This window comes from Elephas maximus, chromosome 5, assembly GCF_024166365.1.
Source record: "Elephas maximus indicus isolate mEleMax1 chromosome 5, mEleMax1 primary haplotype, whole genome shotgun sequence".
NCBI lineage: Eukaryota > Metazoa > Chordata > Mammalia > Proboscidea > Elephantidae > Elephas > Elephas maximus.
The window spans coordinates 120,667,544-120,691,332 of NC_064823.1; the positions used below are offsets into that span (position 1 = coordinate 120,667,544).

Consider the following 23,789-nt stretch of genomic DNA (forward strand, 5'->3'; position numbering starts at 1 on the left):
GATGATTCCTGCGTCATTCAATATTTTGCTCATAGGATCCTCCAGTATTGCAACTGGAGGCTTGAATTTTCTCTTCAGTTCTTTCAGCTTAAGAAATGTTGACTGTATTCCTCCCTTTTGGTTTTCTAACTCTACTTTGTCTTCTCGAGACACCCTTTGAAATCTTCTGTTCAGCTCTTCTACTTTATTATTTCTTCTGTTAGTTTTAGCTACTCTGTGCGTAAGAGCAAGTTTCAGAGTCTCTTCTGACATCCATTTCGGTCTTTACCTTCTTTCCTTTCTTTTTATTGACCTTTTAATTTACTCATGTATGCTTGATGTCTTCGGACATAAGTGTTCAGTGCATCAAATCTATTCTTGAGATGGTCTCTAAATTCAGGCAGGATGTATTCAAGGTTGTACTTTGGCTTTCATAGACTTGCTTTGATTTTCTTTCTCTTCAGCTTCAACTTGAAATTGTACATGTGCAAATGGTAAGCAGTTCTGCAGCCAGCCCCTGGCTTTATGCTGACTGATAATATTGAGCTGCTCCATCGTCTCTTTCCACTGATGTAGTCAATTTGATTGCTGTATAATTCATCCAATGAAGTTTGCATGTATAATCATCAATTCTGTTGTTGAAAAAATAGTATTTCTAATGAATAAGACACTGGTCTTGCAGAATTCTATCTTGCAATCTCTTGCATCATTTCTTTAACGAAGGTCATATTTTCCAACTACTGTTCCTTCTTGTTTCTAACTTTCACATTCCAATCACCAGTAATTATCAATGCCATCTTGACTGTATATTCGATCAATTTCAGATTGTATGAACTCATAAAAATCTTCAATTCCTTCAGCATTCACGGTTGGTGTGTAAATTTCAATAATAGTCATATCAACTGGTCTTCTCTGTAGGTATATGGAGATTAACCTATCATTGACAATGTTGTACTTCAGGATAGATCTTGAAATGTTCTTTTTGACAATAAATGCAATGCCCTTCCTCTTAAATTTGTTGTTCCTGGTATAGCAGACTTACGACTGTCACGTCCAAGATATCCAATAATAGTCCATTTCAGCTCATTAAAGCCTAGGATATTAATCTCTCAGCATTCCATTTCATTTTTAATGACTTTCAAATTTCCTTGATCCATAATTAGTGCACTCCACTAATTACTAATAGATGTCTGCATCTGCTCCTTCTCATTCTGAATCATGCTACATCAGCAAATGAAGGTCCCAAAAGCTTAACTCCACCCACATCATTAAGCTTGACTCTACTTTGAGAAGACAGCTCTTCTGCAGTTGTATCTTGAGTGCCTTCCAACCTGAGGGACTTATCTTCCAGCACTGTATCAGACAATGTTCCATTGTTATACATATGGCTTACACTGGCTAGTTTTCAGAGGTAGATCGCCAGGTCTGTCTTTCTCCATTAAAACTTGTCCACCATGGTTGACCCAGCTGCCAGAAGTTCAAGCCGGATTCAGAAGAGGACATGGAATGAGGGATATCAACGCTAATGTCAGTTGGATCTTGGCCAAAAGCAGAAACTATGAGAAACACATTTACCCGTGTTTTATCAGCTATGCGGGGCATTTGACTTGTATGGAACAAAATTATGTATGTATGGATCAAGTTGTATGGATCAAATTATGGATAACATTACAAAGAATGGGAATTCCCGAATACTTAATCATGTTCATATGGAACTCATACATAGATCAAGACGCAGTCGTTCAAACAGAATACGGGGATACTGAATGGTTTAAAATTGGCAAAGGTATATATGGGAGTATTGTATCCTTTCACCTTACTTATTTGATCTGTATGCTGAATGTTTTAAAAAGCAAAGATGTCACTTTGATAATTAAGGGGCGCCTGACCCAAGCCATGGTCTTTTCGATCACCTCATATGCATGAGAAAGCTGGACAAAGAACAAGGAAGACAGAAGAACAGATACATTTGAATTGTGGTGCTGGCAAAGAATATTGACTATACCATGGACTGCCAAAAGAACAAACAAATTTGTCTTGGAAGGGATACAACTAGAATGCTCCTTAGAAGCAAGGACAGCAAAACTTGGCTCACTTACTTTGGACATGTCATCAAGAAAGACCAAGCTCTATAAAAAGACATATGTTGGGTAAAGTAGGGGTCAGTGAAAATGAGGGAAACCCTCAATGAAACCAACTGATACAATAGCCACAACAACGAACTCAAACATAACAATGATCATAAAGATGGCACAGATTTAGCCAACATTTAGTTCTGTTGTATATAAGGTCACTATGCATCGGAGCCAACTTAATGGTAACTAACATTTATTATTAATAACATTAACAAACTAAAGAACAAAATCTATATTAGATTCTCAAAAGATTTTAAAAGGCATCTGTTTAAAACAAATTCTTGCTAAAATAAGGATTTAAGAAAAGTATATGATCAAAGGCTGTTATGGACTGAATTGTATCTCCCAAAAATGTGTGTCAACTTGGCTAGGCCATGATTTCTAGTATTGTACGGTTGTCCTCCATCTTGTCAGCTGATGTAATTTTCCTCTGTGATGTACATCCTAACCTCTATGATGTTAATGGAGCCCTCCTGGGTGGTTAAGAGCTCAGCTGCTAACCAAACAGTCAGCAGTTTGAATCTACCAGCAGCTACCTGGAAACCCTATGGGACAGTTCTACTCCGACCGATAGGGTCCCTATGAGACAACAGTTGTTGTTGTTTTGCCTTTATGATTTTAATGAGGCAGGAGTAGAAGCAGTTAATGAGGCAGGCCCCTTTCTATAGGATTAGGTTGTATCTTGAGTCAATCTCTTTTGAGGTATAAAAGAGAGAGGCAAGCACAGAGGAGAGGTACCTCATTACCAACAAACAAGAAGAGCCAGGAGCAGAGCACACCCTTTGGACCCGGGGTTCCTGCACTGAGAAGCTAGACCAGGGGAAGGTGATGACAAGGACCTTTCGCCAGAACTGAGGGACAGAGAAAGTCTTCCCCTGGAGGCAGCACCCTTCTAGCCTCCTAGACTATTAACAATAAATTTCTGTTTGTTAAAGTCGTCTGCTCGTGGTACTTCTGTTATAGCAGCACCAGATAACTGAGACAAAGGCATATCTTATTCATTACTGCAGCACTGTTCACAATAGCCAAAAGCTAGAAATAAACTAAATGTCCATCGACACATGAATGTGGTAATACATATAATGGAATGTTACGCTGCCATAGAAGAGATGAAGTCCTGCTATATGATACAACATGGATAAGTCTTGTAAACACAATAAAACAATTTTAAAAAAGAAGTACCCCTGACGATTTTTTTAAGTATATATTATTCAAATCAAAAGAAATCCTAACATACCAAACATCAAAATATATAATACTACAATAATTAAAACAATATGACAGTAACTTAGTACCAAATAGCTCAATGGAACAAAACAGTCTTTAAAAGAAAACACATACTTGAGAATGTGGTATATAACAGTGGTTATACCTAATATGGAAACCCTGGTGGCATAGTGGTTAAGTGCTACAGCTGCTAACTGAAAGGTCGGCAGTCCAAATCCACCAGGCGCTACTTGGAAACTCTATGGGGCAGTTCTACTCTGTCCTGTAGGGTTGCTATGAGTCGGAATCGACTTGATGGCAACAGGTTTGGTTGTTTTTGGATACCTAATATCAGTAAAAAAAATATCAGTAGGTAAAGATAACCCTTTCATGTGGTTAATCATTGGGGAAAATAAGTTAGATCTCTACCTCATATCGTACATAAAATGTTAAATGAATTAAAACTTTTTAAACTATAAAAAATACTAGAAGAAAATTCTTTTATAATATTGAGGTAGGACGGACAGCCTAAAAAAGAGACATAAAACTCAGAAACAATACAAGATTTTCTGATAAAATGCATGAATTAAAATACATATATGACAAAAGAGACTATACACAGGTTAAGAAATTAAAAGTGTCACAGTAGAATGTAGAAATTGGTGACCTGGCATATGTTTTTTGGAATATATTTTACCACAATAAAAAAAAGTATATAAAAAAGTATCTATAAACAAATGCATTCTATATTAACAGATAAAGATTAAAATCTGGAAAGAAATAAAAACAACCAAAAGCAATTAATAAAAAAATACATGAAAAAAAGCTCAACCTTACTAGTCATCAGGAAGATTTAAACAATAATTTTTCATTTTTCCCATAAAATTGGCAAAATTTTTATAGACTTCTAATATCCAAGGAAGATGATGATATCTGCGCATGAAACTGATATACCACCACCACCACCAAGTTGCCTTCAAGCTGGTTCCAACTCATGGCAACCCCATGTGTTTCAGGGTAGAATTGCTCCATAGGGAGATTTTCATGGCTATGATCTTTCAGAATCTGATTCCCTGGACTTTCTTCCTAGGTCCCTGTGGTTGGATTCAAACAGCCAATCTTTCAGTTAGTAGTTGAGTGTTTAACCATTTCTGCCACCCAGGGACTCCTGTAACTGGTATTGTTGGTGGATGCTGTTGGGTCAATTTTCAATTTACAGAGCAGAACTGCCTCACAGGATTTCCTAGCCTGTAATCTTTATGGAAGCAGATTGACAGGTCTTTCTCTGTGGAACTGCTGGGTGAGTTCAAAACACCAGCCATTATTAAAGTAAATTTGGCTTTAGCTATACAAAATTTCACTTCTAGGAACTATCCTAGGACAGCATTCACCCACTGTCATGGATTGAATTCTGTCCCCCAAAAAATGTGCGTATCAAGAGGCGGACCCAAGATGGCAGAAAAGACAGACGCTTCCGGCGAGCCCTCTTTACAACAAAGACCCCAAAAAACAAGTGAAACGAGTGTATTTGTGACAAGCTGGGAGCGCTGCGCATCAAAGGCAAGCTTAGACAACGAACTGAGGGACGGGAAGGAAGAGACTGTTCAGAACCAGAGAGGAGTTACTGGACCTGAATCGCGGGGAGCCCTCAGGCACCGTTCCCAGAGCAGTGGCGGCGGCTGAGGTCGCAGGCGGCTCCTAGCATTTGGCCGCAGTTTCCTCTGGGAGAAGCAGCCAGCCACAAAACCCACTCGCACCTCCGGAACCGGAGGAGAAGGGCACTCTCGGCAAAAGCTAAGCACTTGAGTATTTTTTACTGCGCCCCTCCCCCCACCTCACCTTCAGAGGCTGAATCCCTAGGCCTGAGATAGACCCTGGTGAGCACATAAAGCCGTCCTCCCGGCCTTGGGGAAGGAAAAAATTTGCATCTGGGGGGTAAAGATAATTTGCTAGCTCCATTAACCACGGGACCTCATGAAAAAAGCGGCTCCTGTCCAGGCATAACCGTTCGTGGACCTAGAGCGCCTTTCCCTTCAGCGTGGACCTGTGTGGGCCTATTTTGGGAAAATAGGCCCTTGTTGGCAAACTCCAACCACTTCAGCTGTGCAGTGGAGAGGTGGGTTTCTGACGTTTGACATTGCTTTGCCTATTAAACAAGGTCCTCATCTACCCACAACAGTGACCTAAGGACTGGTAGCTCCACTCAGGTCACCCGGCCACCGGCGACAGGGGTCCAAAGAGAACTGGTACCTCCCAGTCCTTATGACAAAAACGTTGGGTGCCCATGGTCCCTCTGCAGAACCCACCCACCAGCATGCTCTAGGGAACAGAGACACGTTTTCCTCGGAGACACTTGGGGGTCAGTTCTCAGCCACCTGCCTTGCTCAGAGAATGACCCCCTGCTGCAATCAGATACAGGTATATATGCCAATCACCCCTGCCCCTCTAAGACTGTAGGACAGAGCCTGTACCACACACTTGATATCAGCTACCTGGAAACCTGAGCTGAATTCATACAAGAAAACTGAATGGACTCCTAGACTGATATACCTGATAACAACTCTAGCCAGCTGGGGACAGGACACCAGAGCTCCAAAGGTGAAAATAATCAAGCTAGCTCATTCAAGCAACCCATAGGGGTATATGAAACAAAACAAAGCAAGCACCTACGACACAGTAAAGAAAAAAAAAGCATAAACTAATATAATAACTTATAGATGGCTCAGAGACAACATTCAATACCAAGTCACATAAAGAAACAGACCATGATCACCTCAACAGGCTCTCAAAACAAAGAATCCAGGGATCTTTTAGATGAAAGTGCATTCCTGGAATTACCAGATGCAGAATACAAAAGTTTAATATACAGAACCCTTCAAGACATCAGGAAGAAAATGAGCCAATATGCAGAACAAGCCAAAGAGCACACAGATAAAGCAACTGAAGAAATCAGAAAGATTATTCAGGAACATAATGAAAAGTTTAATAAGCTGGAAAAATCCATACACAGACAGCAATATGAAATTCAGAAGATTAACAATAAAATTACAGAATTACATAACTCAGTACAAAGTCAGAGAAGCAGAATTGAGCAAGTAGAAGCTAGAATTTCTGAACTTGAAGATAAATCACTTGGCACTAATATATGTCAAGAAAAATCAGATAAAAGAATTCTTAAAAAATGAAGAAACCATAAGAATCATGTGGGACTCTTTCCAGAGAAATAACCTACGAGTGATTGGAGTACCAGAACAGGGAGGGATAAAAAAATATACAGTGAAAATTGTTCAGGATTTGTTGGCAGAAAATTTCCCTGATATTGTGAAAGATGAGAAGATATCTATCCAAGATGCTCATCGAACTCCACATAAGGTAGATATTAAAAGAAAGTCACCAAGACATATTATAGCCAAGCTTCTGAAAACCAAAGATAAAGACACAATTACAAGACCAGCAAGTGATAAAAGAAAAGTCACCTACAAGGGAGAGCCAATAAGAATAAGCTCGGACTACTCAGCAGAAACAATACAGGCAAGAAAGCAACGGGATGACGTATTTAAAACACTGAAGGAAAAAAACTGCCTGCAAGTATATCAAAACTGTCTCTTAAATATATGAAGGTGAAATTAAGACATTTCCAGATGAACACAAGTTAAGGGAATTCGTAAAAACCAAACCAAAACTACAAGAAATACTAAAGGGAGTTCTTTGGTTAGAAAATAAATAATACCAGGTATCGACCCAAGACTAGAACACTGGACAGAGAAACCAGAAGTCAACCCACACAGGGAAATCCAATTAAAAAAACAAAGACTGAAAAAAAAAAAAAAGCCCAACACAGGGTAATGGTAATGTTATTATATAAAAGAAGACAACATTAAAATAATAAAGAGGGACTAAGAAATGTAATCATACACCTTCCATATGGAGAGGAAGATACGGCGATACAAAGAAATAAAAGTTAGTTAAAAATTTAGAAAAATAGGGGTAAATAATAAGGTAACCACAAAGGAGACAAACTGTCCTACTCATCAAAATAAAATACAAGGGAGAAATACAGACTCAGCAGAAACAAAATCAACAACAACAAATATGAGAAAAAGACAATATATAATCTACTCAGCACATAAAATCAAGTGGGAAAAAGAAACTGTCAACACACAAAAAAAGACAACAAACTGATAGCACTAAATTCATGCCTATCCATAATTACCCTGAATGTAAATGGACTAAATGCACCAGTAAAGAGACAGAGAAGGGCAGAATGGATAAAAAAACAAGATCCATCTATATGCTGTCTACAAGAGACACACCTTAGACTTAGAGACACAAACTAAAACTCAAAGGATGGAAAAAAATATATCGAGCAAACAACAACCAAAAAAGAGCAGGAGTGGCAATATTAATTTCTGACAAAATAGACTTTAAAATTAAATCCATCAGAAAGGATAAGGAAGGATACTATATATAATAATTAAAAGCACAATATACCAAGAAGATACAACCATATTAAATATTTATGCACCCAATGACAGGGCTACAAGATACATAAAACAAACTCTATCAGCATTGAAAAGTCAGATAGACAGCTCCACAATAATAGTAGGAAACTTCAACACACCACTTTCAGTGAAGGACAGGACATCCAGAAAGCAGCTCAATAAAGACACGGAAGATCTACATGCCACAATCAACCAACTTGACCTCACAGACATATACAAAACACTCCACTCAACAGCAACCAACTATACTTTCTTTTCTAGTGCACATGGAACATTCTCTAGAAGAGACCACATATTAGGTTATAAAGAAAGCCTTAGCAGAATCCAAAACATTGAACTATTACAAAGCATCTTCTCTGACCATAAGGCCATGAAAGTAGAAATCAATAACAGGAAAAGCATGGAAAAGAAATCAAAAACTTGGAAACTGAACAATAACCTGCTCAAAAAAGACGGGATTATAGAAGACATTAAGGATGGAATAAAGAAATTCAGAGAATCCAATGAGAATGAAAACACTTCCTATCAGAACCTCTGGGACACAGCAACAGTGGTGCTCATGGGCCAACTTATATCAATAAATGCACACATCCAAAAAGAAGAAAGGGCCAAAATAAAAGAATTATCCCTACAACTTGAACAAATAGAAAGAGAGCAACAAAAGAAACCCACAGGCACCAGAAGAAAACAAATACTAAAAATTAGAGCTAAACTAAAGGAAATATAAAACAGAAAAACAATCGAAAGAATTAATAAGACCAAAAGCTGGTTTTTTGAAAAAATCAACAAAATTGATAAACCATTGGCCAAACTGACAAAAGAAAAACAGGAGAGGAAGCAAATAACCCAAATAAGAAAAGAGATTGGTAGTATTACAACAGACCCAACCGAAATTAAAAGAATCATATCAGATTACTATGAAAAAGTATACTCAAATCTGAAAACCTAGAAGAAATGGAAGAATTGCTAGAAACACACTACCTACCTAAACTAACACCGAGGTAAACCAGACCCAGAACAACTAAAAAGACCCATAACAAAAGAAAACATTAAAAAGGTAATCAAAAAACTCCCAACAAAACAAAAGCCCTGGTCCAGATGGCTTCACTGCAGAGTTCTACCAAATGTTCAGAGAAGAGTTAACACCACTACTACTAAAGGTATTTCAGAGCACAGAAAAGGACGGAATACTACCAAACTCATTCTATGAAGCCACCATATCCCTGATACCAAAACCAGGTAAAGACACCACAAGAAAAGAATATTATAGACCTATAACCCTCATGAATGTAGATGCAAAAATCCTCAACAAAATTCTAGCCAATAGAATTCAACAACATACCAAAAAAATAATTCACCATGACCAAGTGGGATTCATACCAGGTATGCAGGGATGGTTCAACATTAGAAAAACAATTAATGTAATCCACCACATAAATAAAACAAAAGACAAGACTCGCATGATTTTATCAATTGATGCAGAAAAGGCATTTCACAAACTTCAACACTCATTGATGATAAAAACTCTCAGCAAAATAGGAATAGGAGGAAAATTTTTCAATATAATAAAGGGCATTTATACAAAGCCAATAGCCAACATCACCCTAAATGGACAGAGCCTGAAAACATTCCCACTGAGATCAGGAACCAGACAAGGATGCCCTTTCTCACCACTCTTATTCAACATTGTGCTGGAAGTCCAAGCCAGAGTAATTAGGCTAGATAAAGAAATAAAGGGCATCCAGATTGGCAAGGAAGAAGTAAAAGTATCTCTATTTGCAGATAACAAGATCTTATACACAGAAAACCCTAAGGAATCCTCCAAAAAACTACTCAAACTAATAGAATAGTTCAGCAGAGTATACAGATACAAGATAAACATACAAAAATCAGTTGGATTCCTCTACACCAACAAAAAGAACATCGAAGAGGAAATCACCAAATCAATGCCATTGACAGTAGCTCCCAAGAAGATAAAATACTTAGGAATAAATCTTAAAAGAGATGTAAAAGACTTATACAAAGAAAACTATAGTACACTTCTGCAAGAAACCAAAAGAGACTTACATTAGTGGAACAACATACCTTGCTCATGGATAGAAGACTTAACATTATAAATGTGTCTATTCTACGAAAAGCGATCTATACATTTAATGCAATTCCAATCCAAATCCCAAGGACATCCTTTAATGGGATGGAAAAACAAATCACCAATTTCATATGCAAGGAAAAGAGGCCCCGGATAAATAAGGCATTACTGAAAAAGAAGAACAAACTGGGAGGCCTTACCTTACCTGATTTTAGAACACCGCCACAGTAGTCAAAACAGCCTGGCACTGGTACAACAAAAGATACATGAACCAATGGAACAGAATTGAGAATGCAGACATAAATCCATCCACATATGAGCAGTTGATATTTGACAGGGGCCCCAAAACAGTAAAACGGGGAAAAGACAGTCTTTTTAACAAATGGTGCTGGCAGAACTGGATATTCATCTGCAAAATAATGAAACAAGACCTATACCTCACTCCATGTGTAAAAGCTAACTCAAAATGGATCAAAGACCCAAATATAAAATCTAAAACGATAAAGATGATGGAAGAAAAAATAGGGACAACGTTAGGAGCCCTAATACATGGCATAAACAGTATACAAAACATTATAAAGGACACAGAACAAAAACTAGATAACTGGGAGCTCCTAAAAATCAAACACTTACGCTCATCCAAAGACTTCACCAAAAGAGTAAAAAGACTACCCACAAACTGGGAAAACATTTTTAGCTATGGTATTTCTGATCAGTGCCTGATCTCTAAAATCTACATGATACTGCAAAAACTCAACTACAAAAAGACAAATAACCCTACTAAAAATGGGCAAAAGATATGAATACACACTTCAGTAAAAAAGACATTCAGGTAGCTAACAGATACATGAGGAAATGTTCACGATCGTTAGCCATCAGAGAAATGCAGATCAAAACTACAATGAGATTTCATCTTACTCCAACAAGGCTGGCATTAATCCAAAAAACACAAAATAATAAATGTTGAAGAGGCTATGGAGAGATTGAAACACTTCTACACTGCTGGTGGGAATGTCAAATGGTACAACCACTTTGGAAATCGATTTGGCACTTCCTTAAAAAGCTAGAAATAGAACTACCATATGATCCAGCAATCCCACTCCTTGGAATATGTCCTAGAGAAATAAGAGCCTTTACACGAACAGATATATGCACACCCATGTTTACTGCAGCACTGTTTACAACAGCAAAAAGATGGAAGCAACCAAGGTGCCCATCAACAGATGAATGGATAAATAAATTATGGTATATTCACACAATGGAATACTACGCATCGATAAAGAATAGTGAGAAATCTGTGAAACATTTTATAACATGGAGGAACCTGAAAGGCATTATGCTGAGTGAAATTAGTCAGTTGCAAAAGGATAAATATTGTATAAGACCAGTATTATAAGAACTTGAGAAATAGTTTAAACTGAGAAGAGAACATTCTTTTGTAGTTACGAGAGGGGGGAAGGAGGGAAGGTGGGAGAGGGGTATTCACTAATTACATAGTAGATAAGAACTACTTTAGGTGAAGGGAAAGACAGCACACAATACAGGGGAGGTCAGCACAACTGGACTAAACCAAAAGCAAAGAAGTTTCCTGAATAAACTGAATGCTTCGAAGGCCAGCGTAGTCGGGGCAGGGGTCCAGGGACCATGGTTTCAGGGGACATCTAAGTCAATTGGCATAATAAAATCTTTTAACAAAACATTCTGCATCCCATTTTGAAGAGTGGCGTCTGGGGTCTTAAACGCTAGCAAGCAGCCATCTCAGATGCATCAATTGGTCTCAACCCACCTGGAGCAAAGGACAATGAAGAATACCAAGGACGTAAGGCTATTACGAGCCCAAGAGACAGAAAGGGCTACATGAACCAGCGACTACATCATCCGGAGACCAGAAGAACTAGATGGTGCCTGGCTACAACCGATGACTGCCCTGACAGGGAACACAACAGAGGACCCCTGAGGAGCAGGAGAGCAGTGGGATGCAGACTCCAAATTCTCATACGACCAGACTTAATGGTCTGACTGAGACTGGAAGGACCCCGGTGGTTGTGGCCCCCAGACCTTCTGTTGCCCCAGGACAGGAACCATTTCCGAAGCCAACTCTTCAGACATGGATTGGACTGGACAATGGGTTGGAGAGGGATGCTGGTGAGGAGTGAGCTTCTTGGATCAGGTGGACACTTGAGACTATGTTGGCATCTCCTGCCTGGAGGGAAGATGAGAGGGTGGAGGGTGTTAGAAGCTGGCGAAAAGGGCATGAAAAGATAGAGTGGAGGGAGAGAGCGGGCTGTCTCATTAGGTGGAGAGTAACTGGGAGTGTGTAGCAAGGTGTATATGGGTTTTTGTGTGAGAGACTGACTTGATTTGTAAACTTTCACTTAAAGCACAATAAAAATTATTAAAAAAAAAAAAGTGTGTATCAGCTGGGTTGGGCCATGATTCCTGGTATTATGTTATTTTCCTATGTGTTGTAAATCATGCCTCTGTTAATGAGGCAGGATGGGTAGCAGTTGTGTTAGTGAGGCAGGACTCAACCTACAGGACTAGATTGTGTCTTGAGGCAATCTCTTGAGATATAAAAGATAGAAGCAAGGGGGGACCTCATACCAGCAGGAAAGCCGCACCAGGAGCAGAGCGCATCCTTTGGACATGGGGGTCCTTGTGCCTGAGAAGTTCCTGGACCAGGGGAAGATTTCCTCCAGAGCTGACACAGAAAGCCTTCCTCTGAAGTCAATGCCCTTAATTTGGACTTGTAACCTACCAGACTATGAGAAAGCAAATTTCTCTTTGTTAAAGCCATCCACTTGTGGTATTTCTGTTATGGCAGCACTAGATGACTAAGACACCTATGTACACAAAGATGTATGTTCAGGAATGTTCAATGCAAGCTGGTTACCAATTTCTCTTAGAGTCAAAAAGTCCATAAAAAGGAGCAAGTTTAAATAAATTATGGTATTTCCTACTGTGGAAGACTCTGTAGACTTTAAAAAGAGCAGTTAACTATATATGGACAAAAAATAAATATCGGCAAAGCTAAAAAACAGTACATAACACACAATCTCTTTTTCAGTGGAAAATATATTTATATATACACACACAAAAGCATACAGACATGTGTATGCACACACATCAGCATGTATAAGAAAAAAATCTTGAGGAATATGAATCAACTGCCAGAAACTACTCACTTTCTATACTATGTAGATTGCATTTTAACTGTTTATTATATATCCACAATACTTTTAAGGCGCCCTGGTGGCACAGTGGTTTAGTGCCTGGTTGCTAACCAAAAGGTAGGCAGTTCAAACCCACCAGCCACTTCACGGTAGAAAGATGTTGAAGTCTGCTTCTGTAAAGATTACAGCCTTAGAAACTTTACGGGCAGTTCTATTCTGTTCTATAGGGTAGCTATGAATCGGAATCAACTAGACAGCAACAGGTATTACAGGCATATTTTATTATTTTAAAAAATAAAGAGTTAAAGTGTATGGCATATTCTTTCAGTGCCATGACAGCAGAAACTAGAGACAATCCTTCTAGCACTCACTTGTGGTCCTGAAAAATGTCCATCAGAAAATTTTGGTTAATGGTCGGAAATATCTCGAAGAGTTGCTTCTCCTTCAGTTTGGTGGCAAAATCTTTTTCAAACATAAAGGACTCCCTTTTCTAAAGCAAAAAACACAAAAATCACCATTAAGATGGAATTTATAATGATAATTACACTGACCCAAAAGCATGGTTACTATGTCACAAAAAAAGACAATTTAAAAGCAATCAGACTTTCTTCACTGATTAAAGGCTGAAATTAGTAATAAAGTATTATTGCACTATTTATTTATGTTCCATTTTTGCAAAGTATTTGAAACTGCTCAAAAAAATATATGTGTATATACACATATACACACAATCAAACATATATGTATGTGTGTATACATATATATGCATACACATATACATATGTATGTATGGGTATATAAATATATATACATACTATCACATATATATACTCACACAGTCAATCATATTATAGGCAGTCCCCGGATTACAAATGAGTTCTATACTTAAGTCTAATTTGTACATAAGTCTGAACAGTTAGGTACGGTTCATATCTAACATCATCAAATGTCTGTCTTATTATATAGTTTATGGTGTGCCTAACTCAAATGCACTGCTAGGCGAAATGCACTTAGAACCATCCTTTTTTTTGTATGCCTTATCCTTAGTAATGTGTACTACAAGCAGTGTTCCGGAACATAATGTGCTGATGTTATCAGTCTCATGCCAATCCCAAAGACAAACAAAGATCGGATTTATAAAGACACTAATAATAAAAGGTAATAATAATGGAAACTAAAAAAAAAAAGAAGTATTCAACTGTCAGAACTGACTGACTTACAACGGAATCATCAAAACAGAACCCTGTCATAAGTCAGGGACTATCTGCACTTTTGAAATTTTCACATATTTACCGCTCAAAATAACTATATGAGAACTGTTACTATGATTTTTCACAAGTCCTATTTGGATCTGTCTGTTTAAACTGCCAGATGAAAAAAACTTTGCTAAAATTCATTATTTCACTTCTAGTTTAGGATTATGGTTAAACATTCTTAAAACGAGTTCTAACTCTAGGACAACTTGTTGACATTTTGATGTAACTAAATAATATTTTTGCTTGTTACAAAGATCTAATGTCTGAAAAATAAGACAACTTCCTATAAAATTTCAAAGGCAACAAAGGTGACTCTGAAAATTCCTAAATACACAATAATCCAGGACAATTCTAGGATAGTTCTTAGATTTTTTTTTGTTTGTTTTTGGCCATTTTTAACACCCAACAGCAATAAAAGAGGAACGATGATGAGTTACAGTCTGACAAATAAAAGGGATTGGTAACGCTGAAAACATCACACAGGACAAGAGTGATGAAAACAAACCACCTCAACAATTAAAGATACTATAATTTTATATAAAATATGCATTATAATCTATACTTACTAAAAAATTCAGTGGTTAAATTTATTAGCAATCTACCAGGTCACAGTTTCTAAACCATAAATTCTGAGGTCTCATCAATCTCATCAATGGGCTAAAAACTCATGACCTTAATCATTTTACAATTAAATATTCTGTTCACACAGTATTCCTAAGATTTATTTTATTCTTATTTTATTTTTTTCATCAATCTCATTAATGGGCTAAAAACGCATGACCTTAATCATCTTACGATTAAATATTCTATTCACACAGTATTCCTAAGGTTTATTTTATACCCTTAAGTACAAAGCGTATTTCTCCTTTGGGGACAAAGAGTGAGGAGAAAGCATAAAGAAATTCACTTTCTGAGGCTCCACCTAAGGGGCTAGGTCCTTGGGACCAAAATAGTCCAGATTCTATTACCTAACCCATAGAAAGACAAGCAGAAATGATTGATTTTTTTTTTTTTAATGCATTAAGCTGGGAAGTCAAATGAAGCTCTTCTGTTCGTTATTATACTGAAAGGCTAAAGGTAGGTTAGAACCATAAAGATGAGTTTCAGTAGTGGAAAAGGGCATTTCAACAAAAAGTGTCATACCAACTGGGCATAAGCTTTCCATATTTTTTTAAGAAAATCCATTTCTCCAATTTATTACACATATAAATTGAAGAGAATATTTGAAACAACACTAAAATCAAAAGATCCTACTGAAGAGATTATTGCTTGCATTATGTAACAATGCAATGATGGCAACGGTAGCATATTTTCCATTTAATAAAACAAGATAATTGGGAGAGCAAAAAGAAGGTGAAGGAATTCCATCATTCCTCCCATGCCCCAAATCTATGTATTTCAGTCAAATACAATGGTGCTCTTTTGCACAGTCCAATGAGTAAGAAAGACTACAAAATGTTTTAAGATTACCAATCAATTAATACTTCTTTCCTTGAAAACTGACTTTGAAATTTTCTGGCACTAATTTTTCAGAATCCCAAAAAAAGCTAAGAAGAAATGCAAAAAAAACACCAATTTCCTTGTGGTTTCAAATAATTAGGTGTGTTAAAATAAGGAACAAAAATAAATAAATACAGAGTTCAAAGTAAAGTGATGTTTCTGTCTGAATTTGTTTAACTGAAGTTAGAAAAAAATAGGAAGAGTAATTTTTTAAATTCTAATTCATAAGTTTGTAGAATTTTTCTTTAAAACACTGTTTCAAAGATGAATGATACTTTAATAGCAAGACAGACATTTCTTATTACTGATTTATGAATGAAATGATCTCTAAATGAAAGACTTCTTTCATATTTTTCTAGAAATAAAAAATTAAAGAGACAAATGATAAAAGTTGAAAAAAAAAAAAAAGGCAGCTCAATGACCTATAAAATTAAATAAAAAAACAACACACAACACAGATTTATCATAGCTTATTGTTACAGAGGAAACCCTGGTGGCGTAATGGTTAAGTGCCACGGCTGCTAACCAAAGGGTCAGCAGTTCAAATCCGCCATGTGCTCCTTGGAAACTCCATGAGGCAGTTCTACTCTGTCCTATAGGGTTGCTATGAGTCGGAATCGACCCGACAGCACTGGGTTTGGTTTGGTTTGGTATTGTTACAGATGTAACAACTAATCTCCCCAAAGCAAAAACTTCAATTTAGAAACTATTTAAAACATTTTCAATTTTAACATCAAATTCAATCAGGCTAAATATGGATTCTGGGGTAGAAAACAATAGAAACAAAAGGAAATCACAAAGTAAATACACACAATCAACTAGAGTCAACAACAATGGCTTAATATTTATACTAACTCATACCAAATTCTCCTTTTCCTGTATGGCAATTTCTTCTGACATTATTTCTCTAAGTGACACTCTTTTATTCTGCGTATTCCAATGACTGAACAAGGGTAGCATTTCAGATGCTGCTAAAGTCTTCAGTAATTTTTTGCCTGTTCTCTGAGATGATTTCTGTTCAGGATTATGAAGACCAACATGCCCAAACAGAGAAGGATCTAAAAAAGCAGCATAAAGAGCGTCATAGTCTAAATAATAAATGTACACATTAAGCAACATCATTCACTCTGTTGCATTTGCTTCAAAGAGACCTATGAAACACGGCATTTTAAACTTCTCCACTCATAAATATAGCACAACTCTGAGATTTCCATATACGTCTTCTTCAAATAACTGAAAGAAATAATATACATAAATGTAGGAATATTTCAAATGATCAATGACCCTGGTGTAACTGTAAATCGATCAATGCTTCCCACTCTTTTTCATATCACATTAACACATAGAAAATGATGAAAAATCTACACAGGGCTTTTATATATATAATATGTATATGACTTTCATATATATACACACACACACATATATACGTATACCTGTATATATATATATAATGTTTTGTTGTTAATTGCTGTCAAGTAGGCTTCAACTCACAATGGTCCCATATGTGCAGAATGGAACTGCACCTCACAGGGTTTTCAAGGCTGTGACCTTTTGAAAGCAGATCGCCAGGTCTGTCTTCCAAGGCGGCTCTGGGTGGGTCAAACCGCCAACTTTCAGTTCGTAGTCAAGCGCTTAACCATTCACACCACCCAGGGACTCTCTACATATTACATATATACAGAAAGGTCTATACAGGATACTCAAACGGAAGAGGCTGCGGCCAACTGGAGGCAATCAGCTATAACAGCTCCACATTCTGGCGGCTTGAGCCTCTGCCCAACCAGTCCAAGGATGTAGAGGATCAATATTTTGGCAAATCTATGACCCATTAGAGGCACAAAATAAATACTGAGCACATGATACTTGACATAAGGAAGGAACTGAACACTTTAAGACATTCACAATAATAGGATTTACCATGTAACATTTCAACATCTCTAGTGAAATCAATGTTCCACTACCTTTCCTGAGGTTTTCACTGGCTAATGCTTTTCAGAAGTAGACCACTGGGTCCTTCTTCCTAGTCTGTCTTAGTCTGGAAGCTCAGCTGAAACCTGTCCTCCATGGGTGACCCTGCTGGTATCTGAATACCAGTGGCACAGCTTCCAGCATCACAGCAACACGCAAGCCCCCACAGTGTGTGACAAACTGACAGACACATGGGGCGGGGGGGTATATCTGCTGCAAAGGACCTCTTTAAAGTGTTGAAGAGCGGAGATGTCACCTTGAAGACTAAGGTGAGTGCCTGACCCAAGGCATGGTATTTTCAATCTCATCATATGCATGTGAAAGCTGGACAATGAATAAGGAAGACCGAAGAAGAGCTGACGCCTTTGAATTGTGGTGCTGGCGAGGAATATTGAATATACCATGGGCTGCCAAAAGAACTAACAAATCTGTCTTGGAAGAAGTGTGGCCAGAATGCTCCTTAGAGGCAAGAATGTCGAGACTGCGTCTTATATACTTTGGACATGTTGTCAGGAGGGATCAGTCCCTGGAGAAGGACATCATGCTTGGCAGAGGACAGGGTCAGTGGAAAAGAGGAAGACCCTCAACGAGGTGGACTGACACAGTGGCTGCAACAATAAGGTCAAGCATAACAACGATTGTACGGATGGCTCAGGACCGGGCAGTGTTTCGTTCTGTTGTGCATAGGGTTGCTATGAGTCAGAACCGACTCCACGGCACCTGACAACAACAACAACAGGGAAATACATTCTGATGTATTTGTTTGCTTTCCAGGCAGATACTGGCATATACATAATCCTGATACCCTTTGGGCACCTCTATCTCTCACATAGCTTTAGCTGTTGAAGCTATGGCATTAGCGTAAATTTGAATTAAAGCAGATCCTAAGAAACGTCAACCTGGAGCTCCTTGCCTTGGTCCCAGTGTGGGATGGCCAAAAGGCGTATATGGAGAAACTCATGCACAAAAGGAGAACCCGTATTAACAGGTCTGCCATCCTGCACTAATCACTGAAGACAACACTATCATAAAGTTTTCTGGAATCAAACATTGGCAGAATGTAGCAGAAAAGCAGGCAGATTTTTCGTATTCTAATAATATTAACATCAATAAAAATTCTGAATAGCCAAGTAACGTTTTAATGATAATCTCTATAAATACATAAACACCTTGTTGTTGTTAGGTGCCATCGAGTCAGTTCCAATTCATAGCAACCCTATGTACAATGGAATGAAACACTGCCCTGTACTGGGCCCATTGTTGCAGCTACAGTGTCAATCCATCTTGTTGAGGGTCTTCCTCTTTTTCACTGACCCTCTACTTTACCAAGCATGATGTCCTTCACCTTACTGCTCTCAAAACAGTTTTCTTTCACGAAGAGTACAACCTTAACAGGAGACAGCTTGACTATCTGTGTCAGAGGACATCGTAGGTGTTCCACAGCATTCATAAAGTTAAACATATGTTAGAGAGCCTTTATTCCTCCTTTACGCTTTTTAAATTTTGATTTATATCAACATAAAACGTTAAATATTTTTAAAGGACTTTATTTGCAAATCAAAAATTCTTGGCTATCAACTATTCAGGCAGGGATTGGACTGGACTACGGGATAGAAAATGGTATTGGTAAGGAGTGAGCTTCTTGGATCAAATAGACACAGGAGACTACGTAGGCATCTCCTGTCTGCAGGGGAGATGAGAGGGCAGAAGGGGTCAGAGGCTGGCTGAATGGACACAAAAATAGAGAGTGGAGGGAAGGAGTGTGCTGTCTTATTAGGGGGAGAGCAATTAGAAGTATATAGCAAGGTGTATATAAATTTTTGTATGAGAGACTGACTTGATTTATAAACCAGCACTTAAACCACAATAAAAATTTTAAAAACTCTTGGCTAATACATTTTGTAGAAGTACATTTAGAATGAATTAAAATCCATACGTACACACCCCCCAAGATTTAACATCAAAACAAGCACATCGGAAGTTAAAAATATGTACTTTACCTCGCATAAGCCTGCCACGGGATATTTCTTCTTGGCGTTGTCTCTCCTAAACAAAAATCCAAGGCCGGGATTGGCAAAAAGGGGGTACATTAGTAAACAAGGTTATATTATTTTTCTTTAGAAATTATTTCCCCTTATATAACTGTAAGTCATTCTTAGTAAATCTAAGTGAAACAACAAACTAGATAAATAAAAAAGTATGGCTACATCCACATAATTTTTCTACTAATAGAGCTCTTCTGTTGCATTTAAAAAACCTGATATTTAATCGATCAGCATTTAGTCTTTAGAGAGTAAAAAACTCAGTTTTTTTTTTTTTCCCATTAGGAAAACACACACGCAAAAAAAATCATCATATTGAGCTCCATCACTAATTATATAATTTGGCCACTCTGTAAATAATTTAAAATATTGGAAAGGGGGGGAAAAAAGGCCATGTGTTAACTGATAAACGTTTATTCTCTCTCAAAAACCAAAAGTCAACAGAATTCTTTCATAGAACATAGTAGATTTATTAAAGAGCAAAGGTGACAAAATGGGCACAAAAGGAGCTCCAAACAAAATGAAGCCTACCAACCATTACAGATTCTTTCCATCTCTCATGAATCACTTTAGCCAAGTTCAGATCTATATGAACCACACAATCCTCAACTGTTAGAGACCCTTGTAAGGGGTGGGGAAAAAAAGAAAACACAATCATTATACATTTGCAGAAAATGTAATCAACCACCTTATACATCATAAAACTAATTTATATTATTAATTACTAACCCATGTTTCTAGTTAACTAAATTTCTTGGAATATTTTTGTTTATGTAATTATACCACTGTTTTCACTTATCTAAGCTGGCATGATTATACAAAGCTTTATAGTAATATAATTATTACAAATAAAACTATAAATATTATAAAATTTAATCTATTCATTTCTATTAAATATATTTAATTTACTCATCTCCACTAGTCAACACTTTTCAATACGTTGTGTCCTACAGAATTAATGTTCCCTTCAGCGTATCTGGAGTAGCACCACAGGAGTAAAAAAGATTTCTCTGGACTAAAAATGATTCATCTGTACAAATGGGTACGTGGCAAATACCAGAGAAAACTTTCAATATGTTAATGGGTTACGTGCAAACTCTATATAAATACTCCCTATTTCTTAAAAATTACGTTTTTAAAAATCCTCTACAAAAATGTTGTGTCAAAAATAATGTACTATGTATGTGCAGTCAGGCAACAAAAGTAATTTTTACATTTCAGTGAACATATGAAATAATTTTATAATCAAAATAGAACGGGCTAAATTCTATTCAAACAAAGGCATGCATGTAGGTATTTTATTTTTCTTACCTGAATCAACACCAACAGGCCCAAATAATTCACTGAGTTGAAGAGCGAACTCAGGGGGTAATGCCAATTCCAGACAGTCTATGGTCAGAGATTTGGCCATCACTGGAGTGGGATTCGACATCTCAGTTTTATCTTCTTCACTAACTCCAGCTGACCAACTATTCCCTGCCATTAGAATTTTCTCCATTTCCTGCACATCTTCATCCATAAATTCTTCTGTGTTTATCTGAAATTCCACATAATCCTTTGAAAGATTTCCATTTTCCTTTACCTCAAAAGGGTCAGTAAAATAAACTCCTTCATTTAATTCAAGATTTGAAGTGCTCGATACAGAGTTTAAAATACCAGACCAATTCAAAGAAGAATGTAAACTATCTCCAACCTCTGCGGCTACTAGACTCTTTTCCATTTCACTCCCATCTTTAGTAGCTTTTCGAGTACCTGAAAATTCTCCCTGACTATCAGGAAATGGTTCACTAGCATTCTTTAGATCTACAGCAGCTGTTGGAGTTAAAGCTCTTACTTCTGCCCGCTCTGAGTTTCCCTTTTCTCCATCACAGGGAGGCTGCGCATTAGCATCACGAACATCAGTTCCACACCTAAATTCTAGTACAGAAGAATCAGAACCCTCTAACATCTCTCTTGGGCTAATAATTTCCTTCAAATCTAATCCCAGAGAAAATGGCCCAGTTTTTGATTCATCATTTGATGTCTGGAAATTGTCAAATTCAGTATCCTCAAATGATTTAGTTTCAGAATCTAACAAAAGGCTTGTGGCCCAAATAATATCTTTGTTACATCTCTCATATAAGTCTTTTAGGGCTTCTGATGAAAAGGATCCAAATATTTTACAAAGAATATTAAGATTTTCAGATTCATCAGCACTGGTAAGCTCACTTTCTTCAACATATGTGCTTTTATCATGCATTACCCTATACGGAATTGTTTCCTGAACATCTGATTTTGTGTTAATGTTGAAGGCTTCTGGTTTAAATCCATCTAGTCTTCCCGTTAAAACTCTGACAGAACCTGAAACACTAATTTTATTCTTTTCTATTTTCCACAACAGAGCAAAATCCTGAGGTTCAGTCTGGGTACATATGCCTATTTCTACTCCAGGAACTCCTCTAGCCTTCCCCTCTGGAAACTCAGCTAAAATTTGTGGCTCCACTACTCCAGAAATAATGGGCGCACTATTGGTAAAAGACAGACACAAGGCATGTTGCCTGTGATTCCTTTCACTTAGACAAATCTTATTCTCCCAGGTCATTTCACTGGGCAGCATTTCAGAACTACCTACGGTTGAGCTACCCAATGTTTTTAGCTCTTCAGGGCTTGTGCCCCAACAGGCCTCATGTGCTGTGTATAAAGTCATTTTACTCACACTGTCTCTGATTCCAAATTTTAGGTCAGGTTCACTGAAACGAGCCTTTGGCATTCTTGATCTGCGCTGTCTCTGAGCTAAAGGATCATATGAAGGCCAGTCGCCCACAATGCTGAATGAGTTTGATATATTTTTTTCAGTATTTGTAAAAACATCGTATTTACAGCTACTGAAGGATTCTGAAGCATCATCACACCATGACTTCTTGTCATCTTCTACATTACCATGTGGAGATCTTCGTTGCTGGATACAATCTACATCCAGAGATACAATATTACCTAATACTTTGTGTGACTGAGGGTGATTACACATTTTGTCACTTTGTACAGATGATACTTTTTCAGTTTTTCGGTTCCTTTTTGTCCTCTGACCAATAGTCTTATCACCTGGCCAGTCACCAATAAAATTTGATAGCTCATGTCTTGGGAACTTTTCCAAAGTTGATTTGTCTTTTTGTCTCCCAAAGGTTTTTTTCTTTACTGTTGTTCTTTCTCCTAGTACTTCACTAAGTAAAAAATTTTCATTTTGAAGTGGTATAGTCTTTGCAAGATCACAGTCTTCTTGATTATTTTCATCATAGTAAATACCCCGTGATACTCTCTCCACTGAACTAGCTATGTCAGTTTCACTACACTGCTTTTCAGAAGCCATTTCTACTTGCTCTTCTTTTTCACTTTTGTCTTTTACTTGTATTCTGCTTTCAGAGTCAGAAAAATACATGTCTGGACCTTCCTGTATGACAGCACTCTGAATGTTATGATTCATACCACTTATTTCTCTTCTTCCTCTGTCTAAATCTGCATGAAGGAGAAATGAAACATTCTCGAGTAACACAGTTTCATCAGTCACTTCAAGTTTCTTCTCTTCAGTTAACTCTAGGTGCTTCAAAGATGAAGATAAAACATTTTCTTCTTTTGCACAGGTAGTATCTTCATTGTCTTTTGGGCTGTAAGATTTTTTTAAAAAGTATCATAAAGAAGTCCCTTAATGTTGCCATTAATACTATGATTTAAATTAAAGAAACATTCAATTGAAAGACAGGGACACTTAACATTTATTTTTAAAAATCTAGAAATAAACTAGATTAAGATTATAAAAGCAATTCTTGATCTTTCCCTAATACGCTATGAATACCTCCCTTTGTTGTAACCACAGCACCTAGCACAATGCTTGGCACACAGAAAGCACTCAAAGTTTTTTCAAATCGAATAGTAAACATGAGATTTGCAGTTAAGATGTTC

At 37.3% G+C, this 23,789-nt stretch overlaps 1 protein-coding gene across 10 annotated transcripts in view; it reads right to left on the reverse strand.

The window, feature by feature from the left end:
* The window catches only part of N4BP2 (NEDD4 binding protein 2), a 106,273-nt gene that overhangs the window by 32,210 nt on the left and 50,274 nt on the right, over window positions 1-23,789 (reverse strand). For all 10 annotated transcript variants that reach the window (XM_049886933.1, XM_049886931.1, XM_049886934.1 and 7 more), the window contains 5 exons: window positions 21,165-23,494; window positions 20,389-20,474; window positions 19,812-19,857; window positions 16,702-16,898; window positions 13,456-13,574 (listed from right to left, as the gene is read on the reverse strand). In XM_049886933.1, the coding sequence (XP_049742890.1) occupies window positions 13,456-13,574; window positions 16,702-16,898; window positions 19,812-19,857; window positions 20,389-20,474; window positions 21,165-23,494 (2,778 nt within the window). The remainder of the gene's footprint in view (window positions 1-13,455; window positions 13,575-16,701; window positions 16,899-19,811; window positions 19,858-20,388; window positions 20,475-21,164; window positions 23,495-23,789) is intronic.